Source organism: Siniperca chuatsi, linkage group LG18 (assembly GCF_020085105.1).
Source record: "Siniperca chuatsi isolate FFG_IHB_CAS linkage group LG18, ASM2008510v1, whole genome shotgun sequence".
Lineage (NCBI taxonomy): Eukaryota > Metazoa > Chordata > Actinopteri > Centrarchiformes > Sinipercidae > Siniperca > Siniperca chuatsi.
In genome coordinates, this window is record NC_058059.1 from 11,791,212 (window position 1) to 11,812,444 (window position 21,233).

General features: G+C 40.3%; 4 protein-coding genes across 23 annotated transcripts in view; 2 read left to right on the forward strand and 2 right to left on the reverse strand.

Moving 5' to 3' along the window:
* dnm1a (dynamin 1a) overlaps window positions 1–2,224 on the reverse strand; it is a 59,247-nt gene extending 57,023 nt beyond the window's left edge. For 8 of the 16 annotated variants that reach the window (XM_044174252.1, XM_044174250.1, XM_044174240.1 and 5 more), the window contains exon 1: window positions 1,809–2,221. In XM_044174252.1, the coding sequence (XP_044030187.1) occupies window positions 1,809–1,969 (161 nt within the window). In that variant the 5' untranslated portion in view covers window positions 1,970–2,221. Of the gene's footprint in view, window positions 1–1,808 lie in introns of all 16 variants that reach the window. The other 8 variants (XM_044174251.1, XM_044174249.1, XM_044174239.1 and 5 more) reach the window with 4 other exon arrangements.
* An 875-nt stretch (window positions 2,225–3,099) lies between these two features.
* On the forward strand, window positions 3,100–13,084 carry ciz1a (cdkn1a interacting zinc finger protein 1a). Of its 3 annotated transcripts, none has more exons than XM_044175093.1 (16): window positions 3,100–3,294; window positions 3,767–4,034; window positions 5,045–5,172; window positions 5,345–5,565; window positions 5,868–5,985; window positions 6,201–6,288; window positions 6,417–6,529; window positions 6,680–6,759; window positions 6,964–7,173; window positions 7,351–7,481; window positions 7,706–7,799; window positions 7,933–8,046; window positions 8,178–8,327; window positions 8,524–8,602; window positions 8,749–8,870; window positions 9,152–13,084. In XM_044175093.1, exons 2-16 carry the CDS (start codon window positions 3,859–3,861, stop codon window positions 9,668–9,670), a joined length of 2,343 nt encoding a protein of 780 aa, XP_044031028.1. In that variant the 5' UTR covers window positions 3,100–3,294; window positions 3,767–3,858; the 3' UTR covers window positions 9,671–13,084. The 3 variants fall into 3 exon arrangements, with proteins under 3 accessions (XP_044031028.1, XP_044031026.1, XP_044031027.1); XM_044175091.1 differs by having other exon boundaries at window positions 3,100–3,280; XM_044175092.1 differs by having other exon boundaries at window positions 3,103–3,265.
* On the reverse strand, window positions 12,933–16,045 carry bbln (bublin coiled coil protein). 2 transcript variants are annotated; one of them, XM_044175101.1, is made up of 3 exons: window positions 15,674–16,039; window positions 14,420–14,671; window positions 12,933–13,912 (listed from the first exon to the last, which is right to left on the reverse strand). In XM_044175101.1, exons 1-2 carry the CDS (start codon window positions 15,753–15,755, stop codon window positions 14,433–14,435), a joined length of 321 nt encoding a protein of 106 aa, XP_044031036.1. In that variant the 5' UTR covers window positions 15,756–16,039; the 3' UTR covers window positions 12,933–13,912; window positions 14,420–14,432. The 2 variants fall into 2 exon arrangements, with proteins under 2 accessions (XP_044031036.1, XP_044031035.1); XM_044175100.1 differs by having other exon boundaries at window positions 12,933–14,671; window positions 15,674–16,045.
* A 326-nt stretch (window positions 16,046–16,371) lies between these two features.
* Window positions 16,372–19,445, forward strand: surf2 (surfeit 2). 2 transcript variants are annotated; one of them, XM_044175099.1, is made up of 7 exons: window positions 16,372–16,897; window positions 17,122–17,273; window positions 17,448–17,551; window positions 18,391–18,486; window positions 18,517–18,576; window positions 18,766–18,899; window positions 19,036–19,445. In XM_044175099.1, the coding sequence occupies exons 1-7, from the start codon at window positions 16,823–16,825 to the stop codon at window positions 19,123–19,125; spliced, it is 711 nt and encodes a 236-aa protein (XP_044031034.1). In that variant the 5' UTR covers window positions 16,372–16,822; the 3' UTR covers window positions 19,126–19,445. The 2 variants fall into 2 exon arrangements, with proteins under 2 accessions (XP_044031034.1, XP_044031033.1); XM_044175098.1 differs by having other exon boundaries at window positions 18,391–18,576.
* The last annotated feature ends 1,788 nt before the right edge of the window (window positions 19,446–21,233 follow it).

Below are 21,233 nucleotides of genomic sequence, written 5' to 3' on the forward strand. Positions count from 1 at the left end.
AATACACCTTGTGAAATAATTGATGTGCATGCATCTCTGCCATTCATAAGTCTTCTCTACTTTGGTATTGATTGCCTGTGCTAACCGTAGCAGCAATAGCAAACAGAGGGAAAACAAAGCCAGGATCAGAGCTGTGTGAGCGAAATAATCACTCCTACACTGCTGGGGAAGAAGACTGGAGGAGCAGGAGGATGGGAGGACCTGAGCGACGTCACTGCAGCTGGACGAGGAAGCGCATACATTAACGCACACAAACGCTGCATGACAGGATGCTACTCTGCAATCTGTTCACTGTTTACGAGATGGCAGAGTGTGCAGCGTTTACTGACAACATACTAAACAAATCATTTGAAGACTTTTTTTATTAAAGGTTGGCTTCAGTGTGAGAGAACATTTTCTTGCCCTGTCATGATCGTCTAAACCACCGGTCCCTCTGGTGAGGCAGTGTAACTAGGCACAAGCTGTTTCTATGACAACAGCTGAGCCGTTCCCCACTTTATTAACAAAACTGATGTGCCTTCCACAAGTAGCATCATGTGTAGATTACCCTGACATGTAAACAGTAAGCATGCTTCACCTACTACCTGCTCAGATAAGGATTAGTACTCTGGCCATGTGGTGAACTATTTGACTTTGCTGCCAAACAAATGTATGAAAAGAGATTGAAGGTGTCAGGCAAAAGAGGTAACACTGGTAGATGTGTTCACGACTAATTAGATCAACCAGAGAGTGATGGATCAATTAAAAATGTCACATCAGTTGCTGCACAGATGGATCCCTCTCTGTGCAATGGGATAGATTACATTTTGTCGTGGAATACCCAGGTCTTGTTTAGTATGGGAGTGAGCTGGCTTGGACCCACAGTACGCATATCTGACCTTGCTTAAGCAGGAAATACTTCAGATCAAGTGAAATACAAGCAAGCAGGACTTGCACCCATGTTGTTGCCTGCATGTAAGCTTCACTTATAGTATAAGCACTGTCGGACAGATGGATGAGCTGAGCTGGAAGGGCTCAAAGCTCAGGTGGACTCTCTCTCTCTCTCTCTCTCTCTCTCTGCAAGGTCATACTGCAGCATAACAGATCAGATTTGTTCCCCTCGCTTTGTTTTGTATCATCGTCATCATCAGCTCTGACAGAAAGAAAACTGCGCAGGACTGAACCCCCCACACACACACACACACACACACACACACACACACACACACAGCAAGCATCACTTTACACCCTTGCCTGATCAGGATTAAAAAGCCTGAGGACAACAAAATGGTAGCACTGCCGCAGAAACAAGCAACACATCCACCAAGCTGCTTGTAATTGTATCTGCTGTGCTGGAAGTCAGCATCCAAACCGGCCCTGCCTCTGTGACAGGTGTGGTAGGATTTATAATGATAAACATGTACAACTTTGTGTCATTTTGCCACCCGAAATAATTAAGTCTCGAAACTTCTTTATAGCACTCATAAGCAGAGGTGGTTTCTCATATTAAATGCCAAGTTATATTTAACTTTAGAAATGTGTGGTTCCGTGAACGCATCATGCAGCAGTTAACAGATAAACTTCACTAGGGATTCATATAGGCCTAACAAAATAATCTCGTGTACATGGAAGAAGACGCGGGGTAAAACTGGTGAAATGTGCAACGATCAGTAACACTCATAAGATCTCAGTGGTGGTGGATTTAAACCTGCTATGAGAAGGGGGATGGGGCCTGGGATGTGTAAAGTGTAAAATGAAAGCGACTGCGCCTGCTTGTGTGATGCACCGGGCCGCACCAACATGCATTGCAGCCTGCAAAAGCTACTTACTTCCCGACGAAGTTCTCCAGCACCGAGCTCTTCCCCGCACTCTGGCCGCCCACCACGGCGATCTGGGGCAGGTCCAGGTTTGCGTTCTGCCCGATGGCGGAGAAGGCATCCTGCATGCGGTTCACCAGAGGAATCAAATCCTCCATTCCCCGGTTCCCCATCTTTGCGACGCAGTAGACAGTCTATCTTCCTTGTCAGAGCAGAGATGGATTTAAAATATATCTTATTTTTTGTCTTCGTCCCTCCTCGCCACCCTCGCGTTTAGAGGGCGTTTTGGACTGCGCACACGCCGGTTCACTTTTCGGTTTGCTCCCTCATTGACTGCGCCTCCTCGGTGTGTCAGATCACCTCAGCTAGGACTCTCTCCACCGCCGAACATGTACACTCCTCTTGGGGAGGGCTGGGGGAGGACGAGGATGATCTCTTGTATTTTCTTAGGAGAGATCCCTGCAGTTCTGCACACACACCGCTCGATGGTGACACTGGTTTACTTTCACTGTGTTGCGCTGTCAAACTGTGCTGTTTACAGTGCAGGAATGTCTTATTTTTCCGAGACTCTAAAGTCTAATCTTGTTTGAGTGCAGTTAGGAAGGAGTCGATGGGAACGTTTTTAATGTTATTGCCCGAACACAACATTTCGTGTGATGTACAGATCTGTCCATGGTGCTGAATGTGTTAGCACCGTGGACAGAGGCCAGGGGGCACTCTACAACTTTTTTAACGTTTGTTTTGGAGTCTATGTCGTTAGAGTCTTACTAATGTAAAACGAATAAATAAATAAAACACGCATCCATGGTGAATGCAGCCTACTATAGCTTACATAATATGAATATACTGGTATGAGTATGAATAATAAATATATTATACATTGCAAAAATATAGTATATTTGTATTATATATAAAAGCTTATAGTGTTTTATATATGTGTGCAACATATACATGGACACAAACTATACAATAATAATATAATAATATTAAATATATATAACATATAATGTATATAATGTACATATGTACAATGCAGTAGCATTGTTGCAAAGTGCTTGTTTCAACGTAATTGAATTTCTGTTTCAGTATTTATCCACTGGAGGTTAGTGTAACAATGATGTTCTATTTTTATTAATTGTTTATATTAGCTAGTGTTACAAATAAAAAATGTAGAACCTTGAAAATACAAACTTTCATTCAATCTACAAGGAGGATGAAACACTGACATATTTAATTAAAAATACTACATTATCTAAAGCTCCATCAATTATGCAGACATCAAGCATTTCTTTTCAGTTCTCCAGACAAAGACCAGGGGGCGACAGGGCACATTTATTTCATTACACTGCGCAGGCTGGTTTGGGTTTCTGCTTTTTGCAAGTTGGACCGGGGCTGAGAGCAAGTATTTAACCCTGTGCTATGAATTTAGTTGGATAATCAACAATTATCGCTTCTTTCCTCTTTGAGAAGTAAGTCGTGACAAGGTAGGAAGCCTAAGGTAAAATGCTGAAAGTACCTGAGGAGGCGCAGCTGGTTTATCTGTGAGTTAGCTAGCTAGTTCAGTGCTATGCTAAGCTAACTTGTTGGGTTTAGTTACCGAGCGGTGGCTAACGCAACGTTAGCTTCGTTCATTTCATGGCAGGTGTAGCTTGTTCATTTATTGAGTCATTTATTCTACTTCTTGTTAGATTTTGAATAACATGCCGCTTTTTTCCAAAAACAAAATGGTTAACATGCTGTTCTCTTCATAAAGTTGGCTCACTGAATGAAGAAATTAAAATAAACGAAGTAAACCAAAAAGTTAATTATTGTTAGCTTACTTGCTAACACTAGCTAGTTGTCATCTTGAAATATGAGAGCGACCTGTTGTCTCAGGAGGTGCGCACTGTTATTGAATGTGTCTTTACAAAAAGATAGTTGTTCTGACAGAGGGGCACATAATCACACAAGCTTTTTTCCCTCCGATCCAGAGATATTTTATCTTAAGGGGTGTCAAAACATTTGCACCTCACGGCTGCTGGTCTGTCAACTCGCAGTGTAACGGAGGAAATTGTAGCCCGTAATGTTCAATCCACACATCCACCACCAGCAGCAGCAGCAACAACAACAGCAGCAGCAACAGTTTCACCAGCACCTGCGGCAGCTACAACAACTTTTCCAGCAGCAACCTCCGCCTCCTCCTCCGCAGCAGCCGCCTCCGGGGCATCATGTCCCCCATCACCACCACCAGACACAGCGGTAAGCGCGTTAACTCGAGGCCGGGGATTAGGCAGGGCCCTCCGGATGACATGCGTGGCTGGCAGTGGCTGAGCTGGAAACAACACATGCCAAACTGTACGATTTTAGGATGGCTGAAATGTATATATGTGCAGTATTTTACCTTAAATGGTATATTTGTACGTCTTGACTGTTCGTTGGCTCTGATTTGTTATGATTTTATCTATGAAGTAAAACTACGACCTAGAACCTAGGGCAGCCTTATAAGACAGTGTTGTTGTAATTTAACTACCTCTGGTAAAACATAAAGTACCCCGTGGGCTTGTGTCATGTCAGCTTTTGTTACTCCATCTTTAATCTTCGTGAAAAACCTCAGTATGTGTGTGTGTCTCTTTATTCTGAGAATGAGCAAAAGTAGCAGCCAGTACAGCTTCATCCCACCAGCACCCCTTTACTTTACTTATTTTACTATTCTTTCTTTTCTTTATTTTACTATTCCCATGCAGTCACTCCATGCTACCCCCCTGATGTTTGGTCACTGCCTTTTGTATTTACTTTTTTTTTTACAGTTCTAATGTTCTTATTAATTTGATTTAGCATTTTATTGATTCCTCAGGGTTTTACTTGTGAGATTTAATGACCATTGTTTTTAAACACTTGTTTTATGAAGCTCATTGAGTAATGCTTTGTAATTATGTGCTATAAAAAAAATCGAAACTTAAAATAGGTTCTAAACCAAAGCTGATATGGAAAGGACATGACTTCTGATAAGGGCTAATCCATATCAGCGCTGCTAAACAGTTGATTATGTCAAGTCATTTTGTTTTCCACTGATGTATTTTCTACATCAGGATATCAGCTAATTTCAAAACATTACAGTTGATTATGCAATAAATTTCCAGGTTTGTAAGAAGGCACACAGGGATAGATCTTTTGGCCGAAACACTGTTCTTCAACTACAGATCACAGTGAGGCTATGTCTTTTGAAATAATGCTGCAAGTTTATTTTCTCTTGTTTATTTGTTGCCCAGAACCATTGCCGTTCCTCCTCAGACAGCCCCTCCTCCCAGAATGGTCAACCTGTGCCAGGCAACCCAAACTACCATCATCGCCCCCAATCCCATGCTGCAGGGGGCCCTACTGATGCAGCAGATGCAGGGTACAGTTTGGATTATAGTGTAAAGACAGCAGCATCTGAAAAAGGACAAAAGCCCCAATCACAAAGAGGAAGAGACAATGTGTTTTAAAAGCATGAAATAAATAACTTACAGGGGTTATAAATTTAGTTTGCTTTTTTTCCCCCTTACCCATGTGTGTCTCCTTTCATCCAGGTAACATGCGGAGCTTTGGGATGGGTGGACAGCAGTTCCGTCAGTTCTTTGCCGCTGGGGCCAGGTCTTCTCTGCTTGGGCCGATTCCCATGGGCATGGCCATCAAGTCCCCCATCATGGGTTTCCCAGCTGCTCGACAGTTCCACCCGCATGCTCGCTACTACAACAACAACAACACCACCACCACAGCCTCTTCCTCCTCCTCCTTTGTCACTACCACAGTAATTACAACAGCACCATTATAATGACTATAATCACTGTGTTTTCAGTCCAGCTATTACACTACACTAGGGTTCTACGATCAACAAATGCATCACGGTTTGACGATGAACGGCCAAAATCATTTATATCCTGTTCTAACAAAATCTTGTTAATGTCTAATGTAGCTGCAATTTTATCTCAGACTTGGATGTATAGCTACGTCAGTTTAGTCCTGTGCTAATGCTTACTTAAATAAACAAACCAGGCTTATTTATACAGTATACAGTATTTGTGTAATCCTATTGTCTGTCTCTTTGTGTAGGACACTGCAGCTTGCCAGCCAGACAGGAAGAGGGACAGCGAGCAGATGGCAGCAGGGAGCACAGACGACCAACCGGCAGATAGCAGTACCATTGATACCAGTGACAAGACTGAAACAGGTAGTTCAGTTCAATCCAACCAGCAATGACACATACTAATTGTTTAACATGGGAGCTTGAAGGGACTTTAGCATGTGTTGAGTGTCACTGTGTGACTTTCAACTTGTGTAGAAAAGTAATATGAATACTAGGAGCAGATTAGTGTTGAACTTTTGTTGGTACATAATGTTTTTCTTCTTTGTTTCCAACTTTGGTTTTGCCTTTTCTACCCACAGATGGTGCAGTGGGAGGAGGGGATGGACCTATGCAGCCCTCTGAAGACCAGCTTGAAGAACCTGTAGTTAAGAAGCAGAGGACAGAGGGGTAGGGAAAACATTTTTCTTGTTTTGTTTTGTTTTTTTTTACTATTAGGGAAGACTAAATTTAAGATAATACAAACAGCTCTCCTTGATTACTAACCCTCAACATTTACTCTCTTATTTTTCTCTCAGGTCAGAGGAGCCAAAAGTACAATGTGTTGTTGAGACTGTCACTATTGCAGATACAGATGGGGAGGTTCTTACTTCAGAGTGTAACAGCAACACAGAGGACAGCCAGCCTGAAGGTAAAACCCACAGAAACCTAGAGTACATGGTTTCAGATACTTCACATATCAAGCACTAATTTCATCTAAATGGAGTGTAGTTTAGGTCAGTTGAAATGAAAACTTAGTGTACCACATGTTTCTTTTGGCCCTAAATCTTTTTTTTCCCAGACTGCATCATTCTGGAGGAAGGAGGCTCCGCAGGGGGATCAGATGTTGTTGAGGTGCTGGAGGAGAGCAGAGCGGCTGAGGTGAGAGGAGCCTTTATTTGGGATGGTCAGGTCATAGACAAAATAATGTAAACACTAAATGATAGATTAATGAAATCGCTATTGCAAATGCTACTACAAAGGGTCACGTTAGGCTAAATGCTAATTATCAGTATTTATCAACCTCCTGTGTGCAGTATAAATGCATGACACTGGGTTTAGATCTGGTTTGCAACATCTCTGTAGGTGCACAGCTGTTTGTCAGCCCCATCCCCATCTGGTAGGCTGAGTGAAGATGATCAGCAGGATAATTTACCCCCAGAGGAGATGCAGACACAGGGTAAAGATAACCCTTTGGCTTTACCAGACAACCCGGACGAAGGAGATGAGGGTGTAGCGGAGGGCGGCAACAAGTTCTACTGCTACCTGTGCAGCATTACCTGTCACAACCAGCAAGTAGGTTGAGCGTACACACACATCAACATACATAGGCCATAGTGGAATGTAGTTTTATTGGGTAAACAGTTGCTGGTGTTTGTTGGGAATGTGCAAAAGGCTGAAAAAGTCACAGCAAATTTAAAATAACTTTGTTTCGCTATTATCTTCCATCTTTAATTTTCTCTCTTTTTGCAGAACTTCAGGAGTCATATGAATAGTGTTTCCCACCAGCAGAGGATGATGGAGATCCAACACATGAGCAACGCATGCCTGGTCACCCTGCTGCCACGAGTGCAGGAGTCTCTACAGGGAACAAACAAAGATGGGTCAGTTTAAAACAACCAGATACGCATTTGGCTGTGGGTTTTTTTTTTCTACTATTTCTACTATTATCAAGTTTGAATGGTGAGAGATACTTATGCACCTTTTTATTTTAACAGGTTTTTGTTTTCTTCTGGCCAGTCATTTTGAGTTTAACATAGGAGACGGTTTTAAAAAGAGAAAATTATCCTTGTGAGTCGTGAACAATGTTCGTCCGTGTTCTCTGCAGAGAAAAGAAAGCAGACATGAAGCATTGGTGTGTCACCTGTCACACCTACTTCACCGGCAGCATCATGGACCACCGTCGCAGCGAGGAGCACAAAGTAATTAGCTGCTCACTTCATAGATAAGCACATGTACATGGTGTAAATGTTGAGTTCAAGAAGTTTTTGTTTGTTTTTGTTTTTTAAATGAGAATAACTAGTAATGGTTTGGTGTTCCTCCATCTCTCCTCAGCTTGCCAGTAGAACAGCCATCTCGTCCTGCACAGTCTGCAAAAAACACTTCAGGACCTCCCAGATTTTTGTGGAGCACTTGCAATCCCAGGAGCACAGACAGAAAGTGGAGAAGGTATTTGAGTTTATAATCCTGATTTTTAAAACCATTAAACAACAAGCAAGTGTTTTCCCATAAATGAAGATGGAATGAAACATTCATGCTGTTGTACCTCACCACTTATGGTACTTGCTACTGTTTACTAGCTCCAGGAACAGGAGGGCTGTGAGGTCTTGGGCAAGCTGACATCCATGGACACTGATGGCTTTTCGTTAGAAGAGGTAGAGGGCAGTGAGATGGAGGAGGGAGAGGAAAGAGAAAGGAGTGAAGGAAACCAAGATTGCTCTGAGAAACAGGTGATTTGCATATAATTTGTTCGTTTGTAATTCACAATATTTGCATTTAAATGGTCAGTAAGCTTTACATCCCAAAGTTCTACCAAAGTTCAACATCACTTTGAGAAAAGCTCTGAAATATCACTATTAGTACCTACATAGTTGGTGCATTTGTTATACTATAGTTGTTTACTGTGTCTCTGGTGACCTGGTACAGGATGGCTGGTCCTCCCTTAAAGAAGTGACTCTAAAGGATATGGCCAGTGATGAGCAGTATGATCCTGACACAGTCTATGGTGAGTCGCGACTAACTGCTGATTCTTCACTGATTGCTGCATCATTAATTTTGTAGTTTTCCTGCATGTTCTTGTTGTTTGGGTTTACTGATAATATTCAATATCACATTTGAGTGAAGTTTATTCTTGGATTTCTTTTACCACAGGGTCCAGTTTTTTTGTTCCAGTAGCAGGTTTTATCTGCAGACTCTGCAACAAGTTTTACCACTTTGAATCTTCTGCCCTACACACCCACTGCAAATCACTGAAGCACTTTGAGAACCTCAAGGTTGGTTTTTGATGACTTCACTCACCTTGTTTCCACTCTTAAATAGGGGGTAACCCAAATTAAATAATTGTTCTACTTGTTTTAGCTTTTTAAGGAATTCCACTTGAAGTTAACTATATTATTAATATTTGTAGTCATTTGTGTTCAGCATTTAAAAGATGTGTGTATTTTGTTTCATTGATTGCATAACCCCAGCCTCAATCCAAGCATAGACAAGCTCTCAATGGAAATTTCCAGAGGTATTTGCAGTATTGCAGAATTTTTATGCTTTCTCTTCTCAGAGTTACAGAAAGTTAAGTCAAAAGGGGGGAGCTGTTGAATCCTCCAGAGAATCTCTCCTAGCCGCAGCCAGCCTCAGGCCTGTAACAGAAACCACCACAGACTGTTTAGATGGAAATCCCCTCTCTGGTGACACAGGTTTAGTGACGAACCTAAACTCCATGCAGCCTATCATTACACTCACCCGACTGAACATGCAGACAGAAAACCAGCAACAGGAGGAACAAGCAGAACTTGACCCAACTTCACAGCACTTCATCACCACCTCAGCAACCAGCACTGGCAGCACAGACAAAGACCTCAGCCTCCACAGTAAGGAGGAAGAGACCACATCCCAGGGCTCTGTAGTTCAGGAGAGTCCCGCTGAGGAGCCAGACTCAGGGGCAGCAGCTGCTGTTGAGGATGCTAATGAAGAGGAGGAAGAGAAAGAAGCTCCTGCTGTCCCAGGGAAAAAGAATGGCACAGGCAAGGCAAAAACCACACCCAAACGCAGGTCAGGGAGGGCCACAAACAGACACTGAGTCAAAGATAAGATCTTGAAAGAGAGGAAACCTGGTACAATCGCAACCTTAAGACAGGATGTGTCGGTATGTGAAGAGGTGCTTTCATGAAACAGAGACCAAGAAGTGAACAGCCCTGCCTCTCTCCATGTTGGAAAGTCTAAATTTAACACACACCAACAAATAGGAAGACTGAATGATGGTAACAAATATGAATAATGATAAGTGATGGTGGAACATGACTTCTTATGTGAATTGTTCTCCCAGGGTGGGAAATTAACACCTGACAGCTATCAAATACAGGTTAAATCAGTGATGGGTGGGTAGGTATCTTAATATTGGCTCCCAGTTAGAGAATAATTTTGTTGAGTAGGCTAATCTCCTCCATTAGATTACAGCAATAAAAGATTATTATAAAGTGTGATGCATCTAGCTCAGAACAAACCCTTTTTCCTACTGTATTTACAAATCTGAAAAAACTACTTAATAAGGAAAAGCTCCTTATATTGGTTACCCACTAGAAAAGCCATCACATGGATACACATGCTGTGTCCCAATTCTATAGTACATAATAAATCTGAGCAGGTTCTGAGTATGTAGTGTGTTTACAATGGAAAAGTGACTGAATAAAGAAGACTCAAAAAAGTCACTACTACTACTGCCACAGTGCAATGCAGAAAGGACATAGAGGAGCTGCTCACAGCTGCAAAACATTTAAACTAATTGTGGATAAAAACAAAATTGTTGGTAAAACGGCTTTAACGCCCCCAGGTAACAGAAAAATGAATATTAAATCCTTGGGAAAACATTTTGATATTTAATTGGTGGAAAAAAGTGACATTCCAAAGCTTCAGTTTGATTGACATGCTTTCCTGTTAGTATAAAACAGTTCGTTACATAGATTTTTTTTTTTTTTTTTAGCAATGCTAGCAGTGATGCTATAGCGGTATCTCAACTATCTGATGGAGTGCCATGATATTTTAACAATGATTCTTGGTCTCCAGAGGATGAATCCTAATGACTTTTTTTCCACTAGTGCCACCATGAGGTTGACATTTGTGGTTTGAGTGAAATGTCTCAATTACTGGATGAATTGCCATGAAATTTGATACAGACATTCATGCCTCCCTCAGGGTGAATTAATATTAACTTTGGAAATACTTAAACGTTTCATCTAGCGCCATCATTAGGTCGAAATTTCAATTTGTTCAATATATTGGTTTATGACTAAAAATCTGCAAAACTAATGACATTCCACTAGCTTCAGCTGTATTTTGTGTTTAGTGCTAATTAGCAAATGGTAGCATGCTAAACTAAGATAGAGAACATGGTAAACATTATACCTGCTAAACATCAGCATGTTAGCATTGGCATTGTTAGCGTGTTGACATTAGGATGTAGCTCAAAGCACCGCTCTGCTGAAGTACAACCTCACAGATCCATTAGCATGGCTTTAGACTTGTTTGTTTACTAACTGCAAAAACAGTATACTATGACAATTATACTGTATACAAGTAGAATGGAATTGGGACACACTGATTTAAAATCATAGAAGCTAAATGCAGTTTAAATATACAGTATTTTAAAGGTACTATGAGTAAAGTATAGTATGACATGAATTTTCTAGACATGGGAGAGAAAAAGAAATCTGTGTTGGGTTTTTTTAATTTACCCCATCTGCAATTGAAAATCTTTTTTTTTTTTTTTTTTTTTCTCCACCTTCTGTTCCTAAGTAATACAATCATTGTAATTGCTTCTGACCCTTAAATGAACAGTGTCCAGGTTTTTTAAATGTGGCTGGGTTTAAGGGATAAAGGTGGCTGGCTCACCAAAAGCTAATTTCCCCCTGCTGTCTTCAAGGATCGGGAGGTTGATGAGGGCTGATTGTCAGCTTTTGCTAATTCTCTAGCTAGATGAATGATTGTTAACTTTAATATTACCTACAAGTGGAGACACTTTTAAACATTGCTAACCACATGCAATAGCACACACTTTTAGCGACCTGAAATGTAGAATGTAACCAAATTAAGTGTTTGAGCAGGTGACCACTTCTGTTGAATGAATGGAAAAAAAGTCTTGAAGCTGATCATTGCTTTGTTCAGATTATTTTATCATTGCTTTTTTTTTTTTTTTTTTTTTTTTACATTTTGGGTTATAGTTGATGCCATGTTTTGGGCAAAAAAAGTTGTCAGCAGTTGTATTGCCTGAAACAGTCCTGCACACATTCTTATTGGCAATTGGGAAGTTTTTTTGAAGAGTTTAAAAAATCCCAACACAATCTGGAGTAGTTGAATGTAGTAGTCAAGAAAATGTCTAAAAAACCTTTTACAGCTCTAAAATGAGAATCTACAGCAGCCAACAGCTTCATCAACATGTCACAAGCAACAAAAGAAAGGTGTTTCTGCTAACAACCAGGCACTGAATTCAAATTATGAGCTGTCCCCAACTCCCCTAGGACTCTTCACATTCACAAAAGGCTGCACTATGTCTGCATTTTGCTTATTTTGAAATTTTAAAGGTTGTCAGTTATATGCAGGTATATGCTACTTGAAGCTTAAGACTGTAAGTTGTTGTTTTTTTTCTTGTTGGGTGTTGAAGATTGCGTCTTCAGAGGACCCACAAATTAATCTTTTAGCCCAGAATTCATAATGATATGAAAAGCATTTGTGTAGAATGGATCGTGTTGGCTCAGTGATTTTTATACAGTCACATTTGGTGTCACATTGTCACATTCCCATAGACATTTGTCAAGTATGCGTGCATTTAGTAAACAGTTCCTTTAATTTCCATGGACTTACAATGCTGTTGGTGCTTATTTCCAATTAACCATTGTATTGATTGTTTTGTTTTTGTTTTTTGCTTTACACTGGACAGATGGAATCACAGTTGAGTTAATGGAAGGAGGAAAAACATGAAGTGTTTGTAGGTATTTAATGTAAAAAATTATCCTTGCAAACTTTAAACTCTGATTTTAAGCACCAATAACATACAGAATATACAAATGCAGAACTTTGGTTCCAGCATTTCAGCAGTCACAAGAAACCACAAGGCATAAATAAAGCTGCATCACTTCGTTCTTCATGACTAGTGTGCTGTTCTGGAAACATTTCATCCTCCATATTAGAGAAGGATATTTTAAACCACCAAAGTGGTTGACTGACACATGTAGCAACTCTTGTAGTCATAGTGGCGACTGTCACATGATTAGCATCGCATCATGTTCTGTCTGAAGGGACAAGACATGATGGAAACTACTTTGATCACAGAATTTCAAACAAAGCTGTATGTTTCTTATTGTATTTTTATTCCGCTACTGACAAATTGAGATGAACAAACAGGTGATGTTTTCTAACTGCTGGAAGTTTAATGTATTTTTGGATGTTTGTTTTCTGTTTGGGGGTCATTTTAATTTATATTAAAATGTCAGACAATTCACACATTTTGTCGACTTATTTATGACTTTTTTGGCGAGCACTTAAGGTGGGGTATGCAATTCTGGAGAAATCCAATACCATGACAAATACCATGACATAGAACGAACAACAACACAGCAAGTAACGTAATGTTAGCTAGGTTGTGGATAGCAAACAACCTACAGTTGCTGCTGCGAAGCTAACAGCCAGCGAGGACGAGACGTTTCCCAGAGCCTGCAAACCAGCTCCAGACAGCGATACTCACAACTCTCCTGCTTCTATAGCTAACATCACAACAGCAGCATATCTTGGCAAACTGGAAAGTAGGCTGAATGAACGTAGGCAAATCATTTAACGTTACCTGACATACAAATCATAGCTGGAATAGTGTGGTGTGGCTCGGTCCGAGCCACTTTGTTGCCACATTTCCCGTTTACAGAGTTACAGAGATTTTTATCAGCGCACACAGAACGGTCAGCTAGCGGACCTTGAGGAGTTATTCACTGAATTTGACAAAAAGATGTGTACTGGATTAGAGTCGCATACCCCACCTTTAACATTTACAAACACTTTTCAGACTGCATCATTTATCCTTAACAGGTTCATGAGAATGAACAGGACAGCACAGTGTAGATTCACAGTCATGCTGCAGATCAAACATTATAATACAATGGTAAACATCTGGAATGTTGCATATTTACTTTTTGGGATAACAAATGGGAACAGAGACTGTACAGCGATTACAAAGCTATTTGAGGATAAATTCTGAAGATCATGGATAGGCTGGAGTAATGTGTTCAACATAGGGCAGGTCATCGTGGATATCAGCACGTTAGATTTTTACAGCAATCTGGAAAAACACAATTATGATCATGTAGTTTGAGCTGGTTACTGTCATTGTTAAATTAACAATGCTTCTTTTATCAGCTTTTTCAAATGTTTCTGGTGTGACCCTGGCTTTAGAATTTGTTCCCATGATGGACCTGAACATAGGAGGGACAGCTTTTTAAATGTCAACACATGTGACTTAGATTTAACTGTAATAGTGCCAGGTGAGTACGGTTGTATAAGAAGCTGCTAGAGGTCAATAAACTCCAATCTGCTTAGGAACCAAACATCAGCACACCACAGTTAAGCAAAGCAGAAAAACTAGATTGAGTTCAGTGATAGAGGAGATGCAAAATATCACTTGTACACGTGTCTGCTGACGGGGGTGTAAATTCACAGAAGAATCAGCCAGGCATGGACTATGCAGATCAAGGCTCACTAGTCCAACAGACACAGGTTAGGAGTTGAGTCAGCTTTAATAAATATTTTTATCCCTGCATTTTGCTGAACTCAAATCCCCTTCATCTACCTGCTCTTGTCATTCATTTGCCAGCTCCATTGTCCTCGTTCAGGTCTTCCTTGTTGGGTGAGGAGTCCCCATCTGCAGGACAATGCTCCTCCTGGGTCGGGGGGCCGGACAGTTGGGCCCTGAATTCCAGCCGGGCTTGCCGGTTTGACTCCAGTAGTTCGTGCAGTTTGCCATTAAGTGAATCATTCCGTTCTTCCAGGTCATCAAGATAGGAGTTGATCTGATCTAGCATGGAGTTGATGGCTTCATACTCTGTGGATACGTAGCAGAGAGATGAGTCTTTTCTGTCAGGCAAAGTAAAGAGCTTCTGTCGCAGAGTAGAGTGTCTGGTCTTTAACATAAAAGATGATACCCCATTCGTTTTGGACAGAATTAATGCTGCCAAAATTACCCATTTTGGACTTCCTGGAAGTATCAGTAACTGTATGATTTAATGTTTAAATGGCTAGCACAGACAGACAGGAAGAAACCATGTACCCGCTAAATCAGAGCAAGAGATGTACAGAATTGTTTTCTTAAGCTTAGACTAATATTCAGTATTTTTCCTACCCATATCAACCGAAGGTGAATCCGCGTAGGTTTAACCTGTGTTAAGAACATTACTGTATAGGGTATTATAAAAGACAATACTTTAGAAAACTCAATAAACAATACAACTAATTAGACAGCCCTATAAAATATGGGAAATCTCAAGAAATAAACAACAAATGTGCACATATACTGCTTTTTAAAGCAGCATAAACCAGAAGCTTGCTGGTATATCAGTGCATTTCTAAACAGAATTCGTGTCTAATTTGTACAGTACTGAACAGATCAACTTAATGGAGGATTGGAACAAGGATCTCAAGCTGAAAAGCTTGAGGTTATACTGATGTTATCTGGAGATAAATATTGAATATGCTCCACAGACAGCGAACAATACAACTGCTGTCAATCTGTGAAAGTACCTATAATGATATTACTGGGGCAGATATAGGTCCAACATTAAAATAAATTTAATAAACTTTCTTGGACGTAACATCTCAATCAGAAACCTCATGACCCAACAAAGCTAATTCAGATTCAGTGTCACCTGACACCAAGTCGAGGTTTAATGTTCTGATTTAACAGTACCACTTCTGGAGAAAGTTTTTTTGGGTTTGTAGATTTTGATTTTATTGACCAAAAATCACTGGAATAGCACACTTCCCCTTTTGCTGCAATTACGTTACTAGCATTGATTGCGATGAAAGAACACAACAGCTAAGTGGCTACCTTCTTCATCGCCGAAATCATCTTCGTCGTTGATAATACCATCGTCACTCGAGATGTTTGGATCTCCATTTGGTCCAGACATTATTTAAATATTCACGTTTAATATTTTATTACAAAAAGAGTTACGTTAGCTACCGTTACTTTTGTACTGTTAAGCTAGCTAGGTTGCCAGATAATTACCGTTGACAAATGAACGAGCAACAACTGAAATTCAGCTAAATTAACAAATGCACAATCAAATGTCCTCTTTAAAGTTATTTTTAGACGAGCTGAATAAATCCACTGCTCCCTGGAAGAAATCTCCGACGGGGATAGTTAGCTAGCTTGACATCTGTTGTCATTGGCAGACGTCAGATATTTGTTTATTGAACCGATGCATTGTGGGACAAATGTGGGCGGGGTTTCTCCGTTCTCAGCAAAGATTGCTTTAGTCCTCAGAAAGATTACTCACTCTGTACAGACAACCTGATCGGTGGTCAAGTGCAAATATCTTCCGTCCTACACCACAGAAAATCTGTAAAGCGTTTTTACGTTACCATCACTAGTGCCCGTTTTAGAGCTAGGTCAAGTTTTTCATTTAACGTTTCTCCTGTGTCGCCGCAGCTTACTTGTCGACTAATGCACTTATAGTTTCTGAAACTACAAACAGAGTGGGCTTTCTTTAATTTTCCTGTTCTCTGATTCCGAGCTGTCAGACGCTGTCAGTCAGCTGACTGGACGGACTGCTAGCACCTGACTTAAGCCAATAAACGTTTATTTTTGTACTGTGGCCGAAAAATTAGTCACTTGATATAAAATACATTTACGTGTCTGTATCATAATATCAGATTTGTTGCATAAAATTTATATAATGTTAATGGCGCCTAGTTTGCATCAGTTTTCCTGCTAGCATTACTGAAAGCCTCCAACTTTACTTGGTTTACTCATCTTGATTTTATTAAAGGGTCGTGTTTGATAAATACCACGATGATAGCTGAAAGGGAAGCGGTATCCTTTCGTCCAAGCTGACCTTCCTTACTTTGATCAGTGGATGGCGCCAAGATATCATGTAAGTCAGAGTCGGTGCAGTCAGCCCACGTGTAAGCATTTCCTGTAAGGGGGTGGCCTGATCAACACTGAAAGAGCTGTTTTGAAGTGTTTTTTTAAGATATGGATGAATTACCAGCGGACCTCAGAGCTTTTCTTCTCAACCACCCTTTTCTCCAGCTTACAGATGGCAAAAAGGTTAGCGAGCAAATGACATCACATTACACGAAGTAGACTGTCCGCACAATGTGATGCTAGCCGTCTTGCTAATTTACCTCATGAGCCATGTACTGTGAAGTGTTGGTGATGGCTAGGCGTGTTGGCCAAGACTGAAAAAACCTTTCAATGATTACCATGTTTATTACTTCACCAAGCTAAGCTACAAGCACCACTAAATGAACCACATAATGTGTTGTTTTCAGATCAAATGCACTCTGAATGGCCATGAGTTTCCATGCAGACTGACGGAGCTACAGAAGTTCACTCAAGGGAAGAAATATGAGAAACTGAGTGCTGCAGCAGAGTTCAGTTACAGCCAGTATGAACCACACATTGTGCCAAGCACAAAACAACCGTAAGGAGACTTTTGCTGGCCATTTTGTCTTTGTTTTAAGACAAAACACCAACACCTTCCTTATCTTACTTGCAGTAGTGGCAATAAGTTGTTTGTTTGTTCCTCAGGAATAGAGTGAATGTGTGAAGCTGCGCTTTGTAATGTTCTGTCTGATTCCTCCTGTCTGTTTTCCAGCAATCAGCTCTTCTGTAAGCTGACCCTCAGACACCTCAACCGGCAGCCACATCACATCCTCAGACATGTTAATGGAAAACGCTTCAAGAAAGCCCTCTCCAAATGTCAGTGCATTAGTTATCTACATGCATTTTTTTAGTTAAAAAAATTAGTGGGGACATTATACAATCCAAGTCACATAGACTTGTTGGTTTGATACTCATCACTCAGGAAGGAAATCAAAGCTATCTGGTGTATCTGTTGATGAAAACGTATTTCTGTGGTATAATTTTCCAGCTGAACATAATTGTTCTAAATCTGCTTGATCAAACATTTTGGGATTTATGAGTTGGGTTCACAAATGTGCAGAATGCAGTCAATTAGATATACCAGAAATAACATGTTCAATTTTTTATTTTAAAAAAAGAAGCAATTTTTACCCAATAACACTGCCATCCGCACATCATCCTGGCAGTTACCTTGTCACAATATTAGGTAACTGCCTAATATTATATTATGGACTTCAACATCTGTTTCAGGTTTACACTGTAGCATTGCTTCAGTTCTTATCAGTATTGCCATTGTACCTTGATCCTTCAAAACACCTTGATAACATTACTTAACTTTCATTCTCCATGGAGCCATATGTTGCCATAGCAATGACACATTCAAAGTGAATCTGAGAGGTCACATCCTTTTTACAATTTGCAATAAACATCACCCAAATCAGAAACCAATGTTCTATCAGTATAATCAATATTCACTTCACATTTGGCCGTGTGTTCTTCTCTGAAATTATCAAGCAGTCTTCATTTGTGAGCTGAAAAACACAGTGAGAAATATATGAGAACATCATTTTAGGTGACTGGCATGGCCGTCCAAGTAATAGACTGCAGATATGAGTTGTTGGACAATTCACACTGTCAGCTTGATTACTGACCTGACTGTCTCATTCCTGCTCTAGATGAAGAGTGTGTGCAGCAAGGGATCGAGTTCACTCCAGCCAGACTCAAACAGAACAGGCCCAGAGACACCGGAGAGGAGGTCAATCGGGGGAGGGCCTCAAAACACGGGAACAGCTCGTGGGAACCCTCATCCAGTGATGAGGATCACAGTGACTCAGAAGACAGCATGAGTGACCTCTACCCTCGTCAGTACACACTGTAGACCTCTTTGTCCACTTGTATTATGGTTATGTCCAACTGTAAGAGTCTGCAGGATTTCATTCAAGGCAAAACCTAGTGAATTTACTGTTTAACAAACACACTGTCTATCAGAAGAGTGGCTTGTAGGATTGCAGTTTTACTTTGCTGTAACCTTGTGTCATGTTTTCCCACAGCCTCTATGTTCACTTTAAAAAACCAGACAGAGGAAAATATGGAGGGTGATGGGGAGGAGGAGGAAGACGATTTCCAAACAGATGAAGATGAGGAAATGGAGGTGGATAAGCAGGTGATGCAGAAACGCAAGAAGGTCTGTAGAAATCTGAAACAGTGTTTTCTTTGTGTGTGGAATCCAGTGTATCAGGGTTAATAGCTGGCACTAATTAGATTTAGTTTTGTAGGCTGAGTCCTTGTCAGATGTTTATGCTGTTATATTTGTCTTTCAGGTCCAGGGCGGTGGTTTTCAGAAGAAATCCAGAAATAACCACTGGAAATCAGGGCGTAAGAAACATGGAAAACTGCTGAGTAATAAGTAAAATGCAAAACCATATACATATAGTATTTTTTTACCTGGTAATTTGTCAGGGAGCAATACTGCACTTACAGTTTGGAGTAGTTTTCCTGTATCTGAGCCACCCTGACCTATTGTATAAGTGAACATCGATTTAGATTTTTCATATTTTTCCGCATATGAAAGGTTGTCTGTTTTCCAAGTTGTGATGTTGCACAGTTCCAACGAGGCTGGTTTACGCGAAAATGATGAAGTGCAGTAAACACATCATTTTGCCTGGATAAGTTGAGTTTTCTGGTTTCCAACCAAAGCACTATAAAATACAACTCAGTTTGGATTTGCAAACATTGTCTGTGTTTTTTTTGCTACCAATCGTCACCTATAAAACAGATCAAACGAAGGAGAGACCTTTACAGACAGCAACTATTGCAGGACATAAACCTGTTATTTAACAGAGAACTGCAAATCATAAAAAGCATTTTATAAATTGTCAATTTTCCAAGAAGAAAAACGTTGCAGCCTGAGAGGCATCTACTTCTTGAATATTGATTGCATAGTATTTTATAAATTTTTTTTTTTTTTTTACTGTTTGATAAGCTATGACTATACAATGAGGATTATATAAGAAAGTGGCTGAAGGTACAGCATGAAAAAAATAACCACCTTACTTAGCAGTAGAAGGCAATGCCGATGTAGATGGTTAACCATTTTTAATGACTGTCAGGAAGAAGAAACAGTTTTCACCCAGGACATTTAGTCTGCAAAGAATATCAACTCAGGGACAATCATGACTTAATATGAATAAATGTTTCACCCAGTCACTGCAACAAGTTGCTGATTTATTGGTCTCATTCAGTGTGTAATTTACACCTATCTTCTTTGTAAATGTTGAGGGCAAATCATGTTTATTATGCAAAACATGTAATACTTAATGCTAGGTCATGTTTATTGCTGTGCATTTAAAAAAAAAAAAAACATCAGCCGGCATGGTGCACACTGGACTACTGCTTGTGAAAATACCTTTTTTTTCTGCTTGGCTAACAAGGAGCAGACATGTTTCAGAGTTTAAAGGCTTTCCCCCCGAGTCTTTGGTCTTTAACAAGCCATGTGTGAGCTATGGTCCCATTTACACCTCCATCCCATTACTCTTCCCTCTCATCCTCTTACCGCCATCATCTCAGCCAGACGGCTACTTTCTGTCTCAGCAGGCTGTTCTCCTGCAAACACCAACTATGAGCCAGCCGCATGCATTGACAACCAGCTCCTACAAACATGATTGTATTATTACATGGTGTCCCCTTCAGGGTGCATATGCAATTATATGAGTTGTCTCTCTGCCAGGATGGTAATACCCCCCTCCACAGGGTATGAGGGGTCTCTGAATGGTTTGATGAGTATGAAAATGATATGAAGCATACGCTTTGGCCTTCACATTGACCAGATTTCAACCCAATTTAACACCTAAGGGAGATTATGGATAGACGTGTTAGAAAGTGGTCTCCATCATTGTCATCAAAACACCATATGAGGGAATATCTTTTTGTTCATGCCTCCAGTGGAGTTTGTGGAATTCATGGCAAGGAGAACTGATGCTGTTCTGGAGAGCTGTGATCCCTGAGAAACCATTTAATTTCTCATCTGTAGTATATGCACTGATGTTTTTGAGGCAGTTCATGTGAAGTATTTTGTTTCACTAAGATGGTTTATAAAGATGTGTTAGTTGTAGAAATTGAAGAAAGTGTGATGATTAAGTTGTCCAACACAGTAGCAAAATGGTCCTGTCAGGTTGTGTGATATTGACACTTCTGTGTTTGTTTGCGATCTGTTTGAGTAGAACAGCTCCCACTTGTGTGAAAAACACTGCCACTACCGTTTTTCATTCATTCATTTATGCATTCTTTTATTTAATTTTTAACTCAGTACAGTGGATTAAAATGCACGTTCAGTAGAAGTTGACTAATTATTCGTCATTTTCGTTAAATAAAGGATTATTGGACCAAATGGCATACAGGTAGTCATAACAGTGTTATCATCTTTAACAGCTGCATGAGTTTCTCGAGAGTGTGCAGCATTTGGAGGGTTGAACATGAACATGCCTTACAGTTTATGGTGCAAATGAATACAGGTCGGGTG